The sequence below is a fragment of the Brassica oleracea genome, chromosome C6 (assembly GCF_000695525.1).
Source record: "Brassica oleracea var. oleracea cultivar TO1000 chromosome C6, BOL, whole genome shotgun sequence".
Taxonomy (NCBI): Eukaryota; Viridiplantae; Streptophyta; class Magnoliopsida; order Brassicales; family Brassicaceae; genus Brassica; species Brassica oleracea.
In genome coordinates this window covers 17911638-17927618 of record NC_027753.1, presented here as the reverse complement: position 1 = coordinate 17927618, position 15981 = coordinate 17911638, and the positions used below count along the sequence as shown (strand labels likewise).

General features: G+C 37.1%; 2 protein-coding genes across 6 annotated transcripts; both read right to left on the bottom strand.

The window, feature by feature from the left end:
* Window positions 1–1622: 1622 nt before the first annotated feature.
* LOC106299780 (myosin heavy chain, non-muscle) lies at window positions 1623–9090 on the bottom strand. 4 transcript variants are annotated; one of them, XM_013735800.1, is made up of 6 exons: window positions 8840–9090; window positions 8526–8592; window positions 8274–8326; window positions 7386–7554; window positions 2559–7278; window positions 1623–2001 (listed from the first exon to the last, which is right to left on the bottom strand). In XM_013735800.1, the coding sequence occupies exons 4-5, from the start codon at window positions 7477–7479 to the stop codon at window positions 2588–2590; spliced, it is 4785 nt and encodes a 1594-aa protein (XP_013591254.1). In that variant the 5' UTR covers window positions 7480–7554; window positions 8274–8326; window positions 8526–8592; window positions 8840–9090; the 3' UTR covers window positions 1623–2001; window positions 2559–2587. The 4 variants fall into 4 exon arrangements, with proteins under 4 accessions (XP_013591254.1, XP_013591252.1, XP_013591253.1 ...); XM_013735798.1 differs by having other exon boundaries at window positions 1623–1995; XM_013735799.1 differs by lacking the exon at window positions 1623–2001 and adding an exon at window positions 2201–2334.
* Window positions 9091–11233: 2143 nt separating this feature from the next.
* Window positions 11234–14387, bottom strand: LOC106299199 (protein NETWORKED 4B). Of its 2 annotated transcripts, none has more exons than XM_013735326.1 (4): window positions 14243–14387; window positions 12960–13050; window positions 12098–12848; window positions 11234–12005 (listed from the first exon to the last, which is right to left on the bottom strand). In XM_013735326.1, the coding sequence occupies exons 2-4, from the start codon at window positions 12976–12978 to the stop codon at window positions 11234–11236; spliced, it is 1542 nt and encodes a 513-aa protein (XP_013590780.1). In that variant the 5' UTR covers window positions 12979–13050; window positions 14243–14387. The 2 variants fall into 2 exon arrangements, with proteins under 2 accessions (XP_013590780.1, XP_013590782.1); XM_013735328.1 differs by having other exon boundaries at window positions 12960–13010.
* Window positions 14388–15981: the final 1594 nt, after the last annotated feature.

Sequence of the window (15981 nt, the reverse complement as noted above, 5' to 3'; positions counted from 1 at the left end):
TAATATTTAATTAAATGTTGTTTTATAACTTAATTTTTTAACTTAATAACATAAAATATTATTTCGAGATAACAACACAATATATGAGAATTAGCCTATTTTTAAAAATCATATATTATTAATATAAAATCCGTTAAGGGTATTTAATAAAATTCAGTTATTTATTATTCATTAAGAGTATAAATGATATTAATCACTCTAAATTTCAACGTGAGAGCTATTTTACTAAAAATCACTTCGCAAATAATAGTATAGAAGACTAGGTGTTTTGTCCGCACATGCATTTATAATCTTATTACATATACTTATTAACTTGTGTTTTATTAATTCAAAAACAAGCATAATAAGTTATTATTTATGTTTTCAAAAATTTTAATCAAACATCAAATTAAAATTTTAATTAAAATATATATGTTTATTATTGTGTTGAAAATTTAAAAACACTTACATGGTATAAATATTTTAGAATATATCTTTATACAAATGTTTCTTCTTGATTAATATTACATTATAATTTTTTTGTATCTTATTTTTTAACTGTTATAAAAGAAAATATTATTTCAAGATAACAACATAATATATAAAAGTTATCTTATATTTAAAAATATTATATTATTAATATAAATTCGTTTTTAATTATATATAAAAATTAATTAAGGGTATCATTGACATTAACTGCTCTAACTTTAAACAAGGGGACTCAAATGCGAAAAAATCACTTCGTAATAGTAGTATAGAAATGTTTAAATATAATAAGACTTGTTTTCGGTTTTTGATTTTTATGTGTTCGGGTTCATTTTGGATAAATCTAAAAACTCCAAATATTGTAAACTAAAAACTATTCAAATATTTTCATGGTTAAATTTAGTTCGAATTAGGCATGTGAATTTATCCGAAAATACATACCAGAACCGGTTTGAAAATACCAGATCCGAAACCGAACCTGAAAATTTATAAGTAACTAGTTGTGCAAAATTCTTTTACCTGAAAGAATTGGAACAAAATAACCGACTCGAATAGATAAAAAAAAATAAGAAGTGATTGAGATGAAACACCAATTAGAAGTATGATCTCACATTAACATCAGAGGTGTAATCACAACGCCTTCTGATTTTTTTAAAAATATATTTTGCTGTATGAACTACCTTAGTATGAAGTATGAATACACTCGCAAAAAGAGGGCGTGTGAAAATTCGAAAACGTAACATCATCGATTTGCAAGTTGCAGTTTGATTGGTTCTTGGCTTGTTGCATAGTGGAGGCAAACAAACACGTTTTTATTGAAGTTTCTGTTATTTGTATTAACACAAAATACGTTTGCAACCCACATTTTAAAAAAAAAAGTATGAACACCAAGTCTAAGAGGAATGTCCCCCATTCATAATATCAACGATTTCACTCTATCACTCACCCAAAAATATTTAGACTGCACAGTGGTCTCATAGTGTGATATATGGAGGAGTGTAGAAAGCTCGATATGAATTCAATGCCATGTGTGGCTGGCCAGAGATTACTAGCGATTATGGCTTTATGCAGGCCAGTTGAAGCAGCAGTCCGGGCTGTGGGGAGGCTCAATAGTGTATGCATGATATTCTTTTCTTACCAAGAACAACAATGATCTTTTTTTTTCCGTCAATGGTTTGATATTCATTCCAAGGTAAAATACAAGAGATCATACATAAGCTGGCGGCCTAACGAAACAGCCCCAGAAACAAGAGCCCATATGAAAGCGGCAACTAGAACCCACACCGGGGTGACTTACGGAATCAACACATAAAAACTAAAACCACATCTAAACCCAGAATAACGATTAACTACTACACTCAAGTCTGAAACATATCAGCTCATCAAACTTTAGAAATAAGCACATGCCAGTGATCGGGGTTTACCGTTGCTGCACATAGCCCTCCACACACACGATAACCTCCACTTCTTACATTCACACCACGACTTATCGCTGCTGCCTACGCCCGCCAAACGATAACGCCCAAGAACCTGAGACTTCATAACCCGACGAGAGGGATCAAAACTCGATCAACCTAGCCTTCGGATACGGATGCGACGCAATCATAAACGTCCATTTACTCCTAGATAGAAGCCCAACCAAAACACCACAAAGTCGAAGCCTTACCAACCGAACCTTACCGGACACACTCACGGAAAAAGAAACAATGATCTAATAATGGTAACAGATAGCAAAGACGCAAAAATACTATATTACCAACAACATTAATCATTCGTTCTGTACAATGCACCCCTCCAGAAGTAAAATATCAAATTCATTTCTGTGATGCCCTTTATTCCCATTAAATCCCACCACCAAACAAACTTTGCCTACAGTAATAAAAAAAACAAACAAATTGACTTACAAAAACAACAGCAACAAAAACACAGGGGCAACGAATATTAATGCAACAAAATTACACCAACACAAACACACCAAAAATATCCTCTCGACCCGAAGTTTTCCACAAGTTCAACTTCTTGATTGACCAAAACCTAAGAACCACATATACATTCTTCGCATTCGTGTGAGGAGGGAAAGAAATGCAACGTACCGTACTGTCTTCGACCATTGCACCAGCTCTTAGGCTCGCTGCGACTGTCTTTGCCTTCGGGCCACAACGGTCTTAGACAAAATCTCTTCAAGATATTCACAGCGACCTCTATGGTGATCAATCCACATACATAATTGCCTTATTGCTTCTCTTTTCTCTTCTCCAAGTCCCATCAAATTCTCCTTCATTGTCTCCTTCTCCTTTTCATCTTCTCTTACCTTTTCTCCAAGCTTTTTTATCTCCTCTTCTTTCCTCTCCATCCCTTTCTTCATCTTCTCCATCTCGTGATTCCTCTCTATTATCCAATTCGTAGCAGTCCACAGTAGTTTAGATGCCTCCATTACCGTTTTCTCGTACTTCCCTTGCTTCTCCGTGATTTTTCCCGACATTGACTGAAACCCATCAAGTGTTGTGTTCACTTTCCCAGCCATCTCTTTTATCATACCTCGATATGTCTCATGAGTCACCTTAAGGCTTTTCTCAAGCAATGCTTGTTCCTCTATGTGCCTAGCTTCTTCTCTCCTGAAAGCTTCCTCTTTCTCTGTTAACACCTGTTCAGTTACCCTCAGTTTCTGGTTCGATAAACGAAGCTTAACCTCGATGTTACTGATTTTCTCCATGAGAGTTTCTATCTCCTCTCCTTTCATTTCTAGCTCGTTACGTAAACTCTCCATCCTTTCTTGATGACCTGCGATTGCTGAATCTCTGGATGTTACTTCATGACCTGTTTCCTCCAGCAATCTTTGGGCTTTTTTGTGATCCTCTGCTAGCTTATTAAGTATCTCCTCACGTTCTTTTAACAGTTGGCTGATCTGTTTGTGTTCCTCTCCCAGTGTATTGTAAGCAGTTTCTTGCTCTACCAATGCTCTTTTGACATCAATGATCTGATTAGACAATTCTGATTTCTCTTGCTTCTCTCTATCAAGCTCTGCTTCGGTCTCACTCTTCTTGACCTGCAGTGAATCAAGTTCATCCTGCAGATTGTTGATCTGTTCTGCTAAGGCCACTGTTTCAGTCGATGCTTCGTTAATCTTATCGCGCATTTGAACAATCTCTCCTGTTTTAGTTCTTAGCTCCTCCTCAAGCTCACTTCTCTGTTTCTGTAGAGTCTCTATCTCAACTTCAAGACCCTTGATCTTCTCAGATAAACCATTTCTCTCTTCTAGAATATTATCGTGATCTTTGACCTTGCTTATGATCTCATCTTTTAGATTTGTAATCTGACTCATATATTCAGAGCTCTCCTCGGACTTCCTCTCAAGTTGGAGCTCAAGTTCTGCTTTCTGGCTTTCAAGTGACGCCACTTTCTGGCCCAGACCATTGATCTCATCCATCAAACCCTTAATCTGCATTGAAGCTTCATTGCCTTTGCTCTCCATTAGTTTCTCTAACTCCTCCTTTTGAAGAGACACTGAATCTAGTCCGTCCCGTAGGCCATCGATCTCAGCTGTCAAACTCTCAATTGTGGACGATGATTGCTTCTCGTTATCCTCAAGTTTTTGGGTTAAAGCAGCGAGTTCAGTACCTCTCTCGTCCATTGTCTTCTCAAGTTCCGAGATTCTAGCAACCATTTCTCTGTTTTGCGCTTCCAGTTGCTCAATTTCAGTGGTCTTGCCTACAATCTCTGTCTCAAGATCTACTGTACGAGCACGAACTGACTGTATCTCCAGCTCAAGGGTCGCTACTGTTTCTTCTAGGACTTTTATTTTCAACTGTGATTTGCTTTCCTTCTCTGTCAGATGTAAAAGTTCTGCTTCTTTCTCAGCAAGCTGCTCTTTCAGTTTGCTTGACTCAACTGTGAGTTCCTGTAACGTGATCTGTACCCTCTGGAGCTCCCCTGAAGTATCTGAGATTTTAGTCGACATGGTTTTGTTTTCTTCCTCTGCAATCTTCAGACTTTCACTCAGATCAGAAACCCTTTGTTCAGATGACTTCAGTTGCGCTTCTAACTCTCTTAGTTGAGTGGATGATTCTCTCTGATGAGTCTCATGGATATCCCTCAAGCCGAAAAGTTCCTTCTCTTTCTCACTGTGGCTCTCTTTTAACTGTCCAGACTCAGACATGAGTTCTTGTATGGTGTTCTCCGCCTGCTTGATTTCATTCGACATCTCTGAAATTCGCTGAGATAACATTTTCTTCTCCTCCTCAGCACTGTTCAGGCTCTGGTTCAAATCTCTAACTCGTTGCTCCGCTGATTCCACCAGCGCTTCGAATGCTTCCACTCGACTTGATGAATCTCTCTTATGTGCCTCGTGTACCTCCACCAAACTAGAAAGCTCACTGTCTTTTTGTATGTGTCTATCTTTCGACTCTGCCAATTCAGCCATTAGTTCTTGTACCTTGTTCTGCGTCTGTTTGAGCTCGTCTGTAGTTTCCAAGATCTTCGAAGACATGGATTTGCTTTCTTCCTCTGCAACATTCAGACTCGCACTCAACTCTGAGACCCGCTGTTCTGATGATTTCAGTTGAGCTTCCAACTCACTCGTGCGTGTGGATGATTCTCTCTGATGAGTCTCGTGGATGTCCCTCAAACCAGAAAATTCTCTTTCTTTCACATTGTGGCTCTCTTTCAACTGTTCAGTCTCAGACACGAGTTCTTGTATCGTGTTCTGCGCCTCTTGAATCTCGTTGGAAATTTCTGATATTTTCTGAGAGAGCAGTTTCTTCTCTTCCTCTGCATTGTTCAGGCTTTTGTTCAAATCTGCAACCAATTTCTCTGATAATTCCACTTGAGCCTCTAATTCTATCACATGACTCGCTGATTCTCTAAGCTGGGTCTCATGTAACTCCACCAAACTGGAATGCTCAGTCTCCTTTTCCTTGTACCTTTCTTTCATCTTTCCCAGTTCAGCGATTAGTTCTTGAATCGTCTTTTGTGCCTGTTCCAACTTGTCTGTAGTTTCCAAAATTTTCGAGGAAATAGCTTTGTTTTCTTCCTCTGCAGCCTTCAGACTAGCAGTCATATCTGAGACGCGCTGTTCTGATGATTCTAGTTGAGCTTCTAATTCACTCACTCGGGTGGATGACTCTCTTTGATGAGTCTCATGGATGTCCCTCAAACCAGAAAGTTCCCTCTCTTTCTCACCGTAACTATCTTTCAACTGTCCAGACTCAGACTTGAGTTCTTGTATGGTGTTTTGTGCCTCTCGAAGCTCGGTAGAGATATCTGAGATTTTCTGAGATAGCAGTTTCTTCTCTTCCTCTGCATTGTTCAAACTCTGTTTCATATCTGCAACCTGTTGCTCCGCTGATTCCAACACTTGTATTAATTCTTTTACTCGGCTTGTTGAATCGCTCTGATGTGCTTCGTGTACCTCCACCAGACTAGAAAGCTCACTCTCTTTCTCTTTGTGTCGGTCTTTCAACTCTCCCAACTCAACCATGAGTTCATTTATCGTCTTCTGCGCCTCCTCTAGCTTGTCTAGAGTTTCAACATTTTTCGAGGAGATAGCTTTTTTTTCGTCCTCTGCAGCCTTCAGACTCGCACTTAAATCTGAGACCCGCTTCTCTGAGGATTCCAGTTGAGCTTCTAATTCACTCGTACGGGTGGATGATTCTCTCTGATGAGTCTCATGGATGTCCCTCAAACCAAAAATTTCTCTCTCCTTCACACTGTGGCTCTCTTTCAACTGTTCAGACTCAGACATGAGTTCTTGAATGGTGTTCTCCGCCTTTTGAATCTCGTTAGAGATTTCTGAGATTCTTTGAGAGAGCAGTTTCTTCTCTTCTTCTGCATTATTCAAGTTTTGGTTCAAGTCTACAATCAACTTCTCTGATGATTCTACTCGTGCTTCTAAGTCTTTCACTTGAGTGGATGATTCTTTCTCATGGGTCTCATGTAACTCCACCAAACTAGAGTGCTCACTCTCTTTTTCCTTGTATTTTTCTTTCACCTCTCCCAATTCGGAAGTGAGTTCTTGTATGGTGTTCTGTGCCTGTTGGATCTCACCTGAAATCTCCGTAACTTTCAAGGATAGAGATTTGTTCTCTTCCTCTGCACTACTCATTCCGCGGTTCAGATCAGAAACTCTCTGTTCTGCTGCTTCTAGCTGCTGCTTGAAATTAGTAGCTTCATCTTTGAGTTGATCACTCGTTGTTTTCCAGTCTTCGGCAATTTTTTCAGCTTCTTGAAATCTTTTGATACCATTGTCTATCTCAGTTTGCAGTTGATCTCTTTCTTTTTTCACATCTTCTAACTTCTGGTTCAGATCAGTTTCTGTTCTGCCAGAAACTTCCAGTTTCTGACGCAGTTCGCTGCTATCACTCAGAGCTGTTGTCTTTTCGCCCTCTAACTTCTCCGTTTCAAGTTTCAAATTGCTGATGATCTCTTCTGATTCTTTTAACTTCACCAAAGCTGCTTCAAGCTCGGAATCTACTGCTTCTTTTTCTTCAACACTCGTTGTCAACTTATTTTTCAGATTAGCAATTTCATGATCCGCAGTTTCAATTTGTTGCTTCAAGTCATCTTTCTCTACTTTTCCATTTTTCTTGGTCTCCCTCTTCGAAGAATGGTCAGAATCCGAGTCTGAGCTCGATGAAGAAGAGTTTTCTCCTTTCTCGTGGACCTTTTTCCTAATCTCTCCCGTTATATCATATAGAGACTGGTACTCCTTGTGGAGTTCATTCACTAACCCTGAAACCACTTGTCGTTTAGATTTATCTTCATCGATGTTTCCACTCTCAACCATTCCCAAGATTTTCTTCACCTTTTCATCTATTTCTGCACCAGATGATGAAAATACTTTTCACGTAAGTATATTTATCAAATCAAGAGCTACGGATTTCATTAAACATGTGAAACAAAACATAGTATTGTACGAAAATTACCAGATTTGGTTACTTTAAGCATTTCATCTTTCTCATGATCAAAATGAGGCTCAAAGAAAGACTTCAAGGTCTCTCTAAACCGATGCTTTCTCATATCTTTTTCTTCGGTCTCTACAATTACTTGTTCAACTTAACAATTAGAGGTCTTGGGAACCCAGTATTCATTCATCTGTGAACAATACACAGAGAAACATATCAGAAGAAACGCTAAGATCAGCAGAACAAACTTGTTCAAGTTAAATGCCATTATTTAAATAAGAAAAGAGGTACCATCCTTTTCACATTCATTCCCGTGAATATATATAATACGACTAACACATTACTAAACTAATGATAAATTTGGCTGCATAGATCCGCATCTTGGTTTCAGCAGAGAGAGAACATAATAATATAGAACTCTGACAAGGTATACAGGCAATAATGTAACTTGTGGGTCCCGCAAAGAATATCGGTAGATCATCATGGGTCCGAAACTTGAATCATTCAGTATTTCTTACTAGTTCTGTCTTCTTAACAAGTGATAAGGCTAACTTATAAACGTAAATTAATAAGAAATTGGATTAACGCTGATCCCTTTACAGTGCCGGGTCTAAGTTGGTAACTCATGGAATTGGGTGAGACGAGAAATATCATGTGGAGCCACCTCAGCAAGTTAGGAAAAGCACAAACCTCTAGAACGATAAAAGACAGCTATGATAGCTCAGAAAATATGAGTTGTTACTTTTTGTTCTTATGTTACCCCTTTTAACAAACTACATAAATAATACAGTTTCAAATAAACCGATCTCGATCCGATCTTAAATAAGCATATTATAAACTATATTTTAGAAAGGAATTTACTGCCTAGCAAAACGGTAAATATAGGGAGGAGTTTCTAGTTTCTCTTACCCCTTTTCCTTAGAGCTCCAGGGAAGATCCAGAATCAGCTTAATGGGTTCAGCCTGTATGGATAAGGGAAAAGATCAATGTATAATTCTGAGGAATAAATTTGTGGGAAAAAAGTTACGAGGATTCAAAGCAGTTAATTAGTGGAAACTTCTTAACGACAAATCTTGGTAACATGATAGCAAAATCTAATGTATCAATTTCAGATAGCAAAACAATCAAGTGTGAAAAGGGAAGCTCGTGACATTTATTTACCTTATAAACTTGATAGCTTCTTTACCGAAACTGGGAGATCAGCGATAAACTCTGTATGATTGATTAACTGCAAATGATCAGATGTGAAATTAGAATAATCTGAGAAAAAATTAAGAAGCAAAGGTATGAACTAATCCAGTAAAGAAAATCATCATCATCGACGAAGAAAAAGAAAGTTATGTTAGATGATCAGTTCATCTAACACTAGCGTAAACTAAATCGAAGAATCAAGAGACCTAAGTACTTGCTCAAATCAATGATAATCTAAACCACGCGGAGAAATCGAAGCTACCAAAATCAGCGAGAAGTTGTACCTGGAGACGGAACTGCTAGGGAGAATCGAGATCACGAAAACTTGAAGAAGAAGAAGAAACGAAAGAGAGGAGGAGGAGAATCTCTCTCTCTCTCAATCTCTGTGTGTTTCAACGATGAAAAGATTACGAAATTGAAAATCGATGCGAGGGAGGGAGAGAGATTGAAGAAGAAGAAGAAGAAGAATAAAGTGATTTGGTTTTGGACTTATGTGGGAGAACAGTTAGGAGCACATAAAATTTTGTTTTTTCAATTTTTGAGGAGACGAATGAGAGAATCTTTTTTCTTTTTGGGAAAATTTGTCTTCCACAAACGCTCCTTTCTTTATCGGATTATTACGCTTCTGCCACTATCGTAATTTCTTCGCTTCTCGTCATGGCGGTCAAAATATCATTTGACTGTTGTTCATTTTATTTACGCTTCTGCCACCACTAATATATACATCTTGATTTTTTTTTCTTTTTCTTGGGGCATCATGGATGATTAATTGCCTGAGGAGTGGGCATTTTACCCGATACCCAAACCCGTATCTGAATCCGATCTAAAAAATCCGATCCGAAAAACTCGAATCGAAATCCGAATCAAAATAGCAAACTATCCGAATGGGTATTGATTTAGGAGAGATTGGATATCCGAACCCGAACGGGTAATATCCGAACCCGAATGGATATCCGAGGATAACCGAATATAAATATACTTACCCTTTTATTTTTTATTTACATCTCTCATTTTATTTAAAATATTTATATTGATATTATAAATATACATATAATTATGAAGAAAATGATTTGTCACTCTATTAAAATGCATGTCAAATTTTTTGTTTTATATATTAACAAAAGTTACATTCAAAATTTCAAAACAATAGCCAAATTAATGTTTATTTATTTTTGAAATGTTATCTCCAAATATATCAATCATTCAATCTATTAAAAAATAAAAAATCAGTTTAGTGAATTCTATATTTTTAAATAGAATAAACTTAAAAATGAAAATTTTAATTTTTTTTCTTTCAAAATCTCAATATCCGAACCCGACCCGAAATAACCGAATCCGAACTAAAAATATCCGAACCCGATCCGAAGTATAGAAATACCCGAAAGGGTTCTATAACCCTATACCGAAATACCCGATCCAAATCCGAATGGGTATTCAAACGGCCACCGCTGTTGGCTCATGATTAACGCATTCCGGCCTTTTCTTTGAGCAACAAATATGACCTCATTTTTTATTTAGGGTAATTGCATCACATAAAAAATTAAGATTAAATATGCCCTTGTTTAATTTTGTAATTCTGTACTGACTAATTAGTAAAACAATCAATAAGACTAATCCCACATTATAATCCCAAAAACTAAGACTAATTTTGTTTCTCCTTTATCTTGACACCATTTTGTGATTTGTTCCTACATAATGTATTAATATTAATATAATTATTAGATTTTAAATTTACATTCGTATGATCTATATTCTTTCGCGTCAACATATCATATGGAGTATAAAGCAGTCATATATATTTTTTTTTCTTTTTAACGTCAAACGGTCATTCTCTTACTCAAATTTGAGGTAGCTTGGGTAACCAGACCGGAATAGAACAACCAATAAAAAGTAACTCTCTATGGAAGGATCTATCAGTTTTGGCTAAGAAATCTGAAATTTGATTACGCGCTCGTGGAACATAAGTGATGTTGAAATCCGGGAAGCATATATGCAGCGTTGCTATCCTCTCTAATTCCGTTGTAAAGAAGTAATATTTAATGTTGATCCCAAGAACACAATTGTATTCACTGTACTATTACATTATATTAAAATAAAAAGTATGAAACTAACTGTTTGATAATATTTAAATACATAACAGTTGGAATGACAACGGTTCTAGATTAGTTTTCATCACCGCAATTACTCCAATACCAAATAACATTTGAATACATAATGATATGCGTATATTTGAATTATACATCTAACTTTATAATACGATTGCAAAATAGAATTCAAATTCATAATAATCTATTGAGTTTGGATAAGGATAACCAAATGATTTAACTCGAACTAAGTTTGTAATAATGATAATTAAGAATAGTTTAGTTAAGCTAATCTTGCATTTGAGTCATCAATACATATTACATGTCATGTTCCATCCTTTATGTTTAGCTCAACTCAACATAACTTTATCATTTAAAACATGTAGTTGTCTGCTTCTAACAAAAATAAAGTTTAGTGGACGAAGGTCAAACATAACAAATGAAAAGATTTATTAGGTCGGAATAAGTTTGTTTACAAAAATATTTATTTACATCAATGAAAAATATTTAAATCTTTCAACATAATATATACAGTGTTTTTTAGAGTTATAATATATATACAATTGTAAAGACCCAAAAAAGAAGAAGAGAAGTTTATGCTTGAAGGGCAACCTTACAAATGGATGTTTTGAGATCATCATATCGACAACGTTGATAATCAACCAAGACACAGAGTTGCCTTATGGCTTCTCTCTTCTCTTCTCCCAAGCACATCAACTCAACATCTCTCTCCTTCACATTAATCTCAAGCTTTTTGATTCTTCTCATAGCCTTTTCTACACTCATCTTCCCTGTTCCTTCCTCTCCAAGCTTCCCCTCTAGTTTCGATAGCTTCTCCTTTAGCAGAGTTTCTTGTGCTTCACTGCACTCTAGCTTTGCTTCCAGAGTTTCCACCTCATGCTTCATCTTGCTGTTCTTCTCATACACCCACTTTCTAGCTGAATCAATCTCTTTAGCTAATCTTGTGACTTTGGTCGTTAATTCATCGCCTTCTTCAAGCTTTTTTACTATCATCTCTGGTCCAGCAAGCCCATTATCCACCATTTCTTTGATTTTCTCGAATTGGGTTTCAGAGACAGTGTAATCTCCTCTGTTTCCTTGTGTTTGTGTGTTCATATAGTTGTTCTTGCTTTCCAAGTGTATTTGTTCGGCTACATGGATCCTCCTGTACAGTATCCGGATGCGATCTTCCATTTTCATCTGGAAATCTTCAGATAATTCCTCCATTTTCCTCTCGAGAAGATTGGTATTCAGCTTTGAACCAATTGACCAACGTTTCATTAGCTTCTGATCCTCTGAGAACTTGTCAATAACGTCTTTCTGTTCTTTAACAAGTTTCTTTTGGTCCTTGATCTCCATTGATAGCCTGCAAGTCAATCAAAACTCAATGGTAACACACAAACTTCACTTTTAACTCAAGCTACCTTAAAGTATATAACAATCTTTGTTGTTTCCTACCGGTGTATGGTATGTTCTTGTTTCTTACTCTTATCTTCAATTTCATCAATGTTTTTCATCTGTCTCTCTTTTTGTAATGAATCAAGATCGGCAATTCTTGCATGCATCTTGTGATTCTCTTCCCTAAGATGGTCAAGTTTCTGAACTTTGTTCCTCAAAGCTTCCTTTTCTTCAACATTCTTCAGCTCGGCCTTAGCTCGCTTCTCTTTTTCTCCCTCCAAACGCTTCAGTTTCATATGTATCTCCGAAGCTTCATCGGTTTTCTTCTTCAGCTTCGATGCTAATTCATCCTTCTGGTTACGCAACAATGCAACTTCACCTTTTGTCATCAAATGGTTCCTGTCCTCGTTTCTCTTGCCTATGACATTACCCGCCTGTTCCATTTCCTGTTTGAGACTGCTCACCTGTCTCTTCAAATCTTCATTTGTTGACTCTGTCTCTTGTATCTTTCTGAGCATCGCCGCATAATCTGAGCTCAATGTTTCACTAACATTACCGGTGCTGATCTCTGTTTCCTCTGAAGAAAAGTAATCCAAGTCCGAACTAGACCTCGATGAAGAAGCAGCAGCAGCAGCACCCGGTTTTCCTTTTCTTCCACCACTCTCCAAATCATGATGATATAAAGAGTAAAGCAGCTGACACTGCTCGTGAAGGTCGTTGACGATCCCAACAAGCTCCTTCTTGGCAACCTTTGGGATCTTGTTTTTGTTTTGGATATACTTCAAGAGTGTAGTAACCTTCTTCTCCACTTCTGCACATGTAGAGCAACATATATATATATATATATAGAGAGAGAGTTTGGAAACATTTGCCTCATCATAATCTTAAACTAATGAGCATTGTAAGAAGAGTTCTTACTAACCTTCTTTTGCCTCCTCCATTTTTCTTCTTTTGATTTAAGATGCTCAGGAGTCTAATCACAGAAAAAGAAGGATCAAACGGTAAAAGAAACTCTGAGAAGAGACACAAAGAAACAAATTTAATTTATTATTTGCATAGAATACATGCGAAACATAGCAGCATTCTTTTAAGAACAAATTTCCAAAATAGCACATTTCTAATTTTATATCATAAAATAGCCCTAAAAAATTAAAATGATCAAAATAATATTTTATCTTTTGAAAAATTTAATTTTTTTTTATTTTTCAAAATTTGAAATCTTATCCCAAAATCCCACTCCCCAACTCTAAACCCTAAAACCTAAACTCTAAACCCTAAACCCTAAACCCTAAACCCTAAACCCTGAACCCTAAATACTAAATCATAAACCTCACCCCTTAACTCTAAATCCTAATGTCTAAATTAATTTACAATTGGGGTATAAGTGTATATTTATCTCTTTTGATAAAACATTAAATGCTATTTTGGTCATTTTTATTCTTAAAGACTATATTTGTGACAAAAATTTTTTTTTGCTATCCTAGTTATTTTCTCTTCTTTTAACTTGACGTGCAAGTTAACCCAAAATAGAAAAAGAAAAATACAACATGATCCTTGAATCAATTCATTGAGAACAAACTGGAATCTAGTCCTCTCGACCACCCGAACAATTTCCAATTATGAAGTGGCAAAATAATATGGACGTAACAAAAAATTGAACTGAAATTGAAAAAATAAACAAGAAGAACTATAAAAAAAAATAAACACAAAGAAGCAAGTAAACAGAAACGTCATGGGATGTAAGTAAAAAAAAGAATCGTCATATGATCCTAGAATCAATTGCACATAGAACATAATTTGAAACTAGTACTATTCATCAAATCCTTTTTATCACAAGCAAGCTTTTCAACTAACAATTAATTATCATAAGGGATCAGGATGTAAAAATGGGACACATCACACATCCATCCTTTTTGCAGCTTACTTGTGCATCACGACTCATTAGGGTTCCAAAGTAAATAATAGAATGCAGACCTAAATATCAGAAACTAGAGAAATAAATAAATAAATGGTAGAACAATGGATTTTTTTTAATATCGGAATTTTTGTGTGTGTTTAAGAGGGTGAAAATGAAACAAACGTCATGGTTGTCATGAAAATGAAAGCAGGCCTCGCAAGGAAGGTGAGGGATTAAAAAACAATAATAAACATGGCTCCACATTCCACTGTTTGATTCCATACCACAATTAAACAAAAAAGAAGTACCTGAAGTTGAAGACTATTTTTGACCGGAGGATCTAATATTGTTTTTCCGTCCTTCCGGCAGAGAAAACTGAAATTGAAACAACGATCTGACTATTCGAAGATAAAATAGTTAAATGGGATGGGAGTCACAGATCAAACGAGAGGTTGATAGTATAAGTGCCATACTTTAAAAAAAAAAAGGTTATAAATAAAAAAACATAATTACAAAATTAGGAGGTGTTTCTTTTTGTCTTGCGAGAGAGGGAATTCGAAATTTGGCACTACTTGTTTTCTCAAATGCCATTCAAGTTTCGCTATAATTACGAAAATACCCAGTTATAATGATCTCTCGTCGATGTTTTGGGCCAAGGGACGTATTTGGCTCAGTATCCACTCATCCAGCTTAGGATGTTACCCTCCCACGTGGTATACATATATAATGGCTTGACCTCCAAGTTACACTAATTTTCTTTTGCGAGACTTGAGCGTTAATGAGTTTGACAAATATAGAAATGTATTTGTTCTTTGAGAAAATGACAAAATAGCACTAAATCAAGTTTTTGTTCCCAAACTAGCACTCAAAGTCAAAAGTCACAAAAATAACACAAAAATAGACATTAAATACACGAAGAAGACACTTACGGCTCCTCCTGATGGGTCGAGCTAAGAAGAAAAAGAAGCCAACGGCAATTACGGCTTCTCTCCCGTCGAAGTTCTCCCGAGTTCTCGCCTCCACCTCCACTTCGGGATCGAGGTCCAACTCTCAGCAATCGTGTCAGGTCACCACTCAGCAGCTCGTTACTGTTGAGTCGGGATGCGGTAAGGAGTCAGTCTCAAATCTTAAAGACTCCCCTCTCGAACCACTGGGCTCTGTGCTTGAAGGTTCGCTTCAGATCTCCTCTACTGTGGAACTTCTTTCACAGGAATCAAACTTGGTGCTACCTCAGTCAACGATCCGAGAAAGTGCCGAATCTACAGAGACAGAATCTCCGGCTTCACCGGGTAAGGAAGTTGCCGACAAGGAACCTCCAGCGCCTTTGTCTCCTACCAAACCGGACCCTTCGGTTAAGACCATGGCTTCCAGAATTCATGAATCTGCTCAATTACAGGAGCTAGGAGAGCCTTCTCAACATGTTTCAGGAGCTCCATTCATCCTAATTCCTGATGATAATCTCGAGACAGCAAAGGAAGAATTCAAAGAGTTTGTCTATGCTCGCTTCCATGGTGATGCTCCAGAAATGGGGAGGGTCATTGGAGTTGTGAATGCCATATGGGCCCGTTCTGGACCTCGCATCTTTGTTCATCGGATTGGTCAAAACACCTACCTGCTCAAGACGCCAAACATACGCACCAAGGAGATTCTGCTTAGTCGCAATGTTTGGAAGATTGCAGGTTACCCGATGTTTGTAGCGCCATGGTCGCCTGACTTTTCTCCTGAACAGCCTCAACTTACGGAAGCAGTAGTTCCAGTAGAGCTAAGGGGAGTTCCATACCTCTTGTTTAACCAGCAGAGCTTAAGCAGAATAGCAACAACAGTTGGGAAACCAGTATCGATGGCTCCAGAAACAGAGAGAAAGGAAAACTTTGAGGTCGCTAGACTCTGGGTCAAAGTGAACCTGCTGGCTGAGCTTCCTACACGTATTGTGTCGGGATTCAACAATGGTCGTGAAGTAGAGATCTCTGTGTCCTACCCCTGGCTACCCTCGAAATGCCAAACATGTGGAAAGTTTGGACATGATAACTCAATGTGTTCTCAGAGA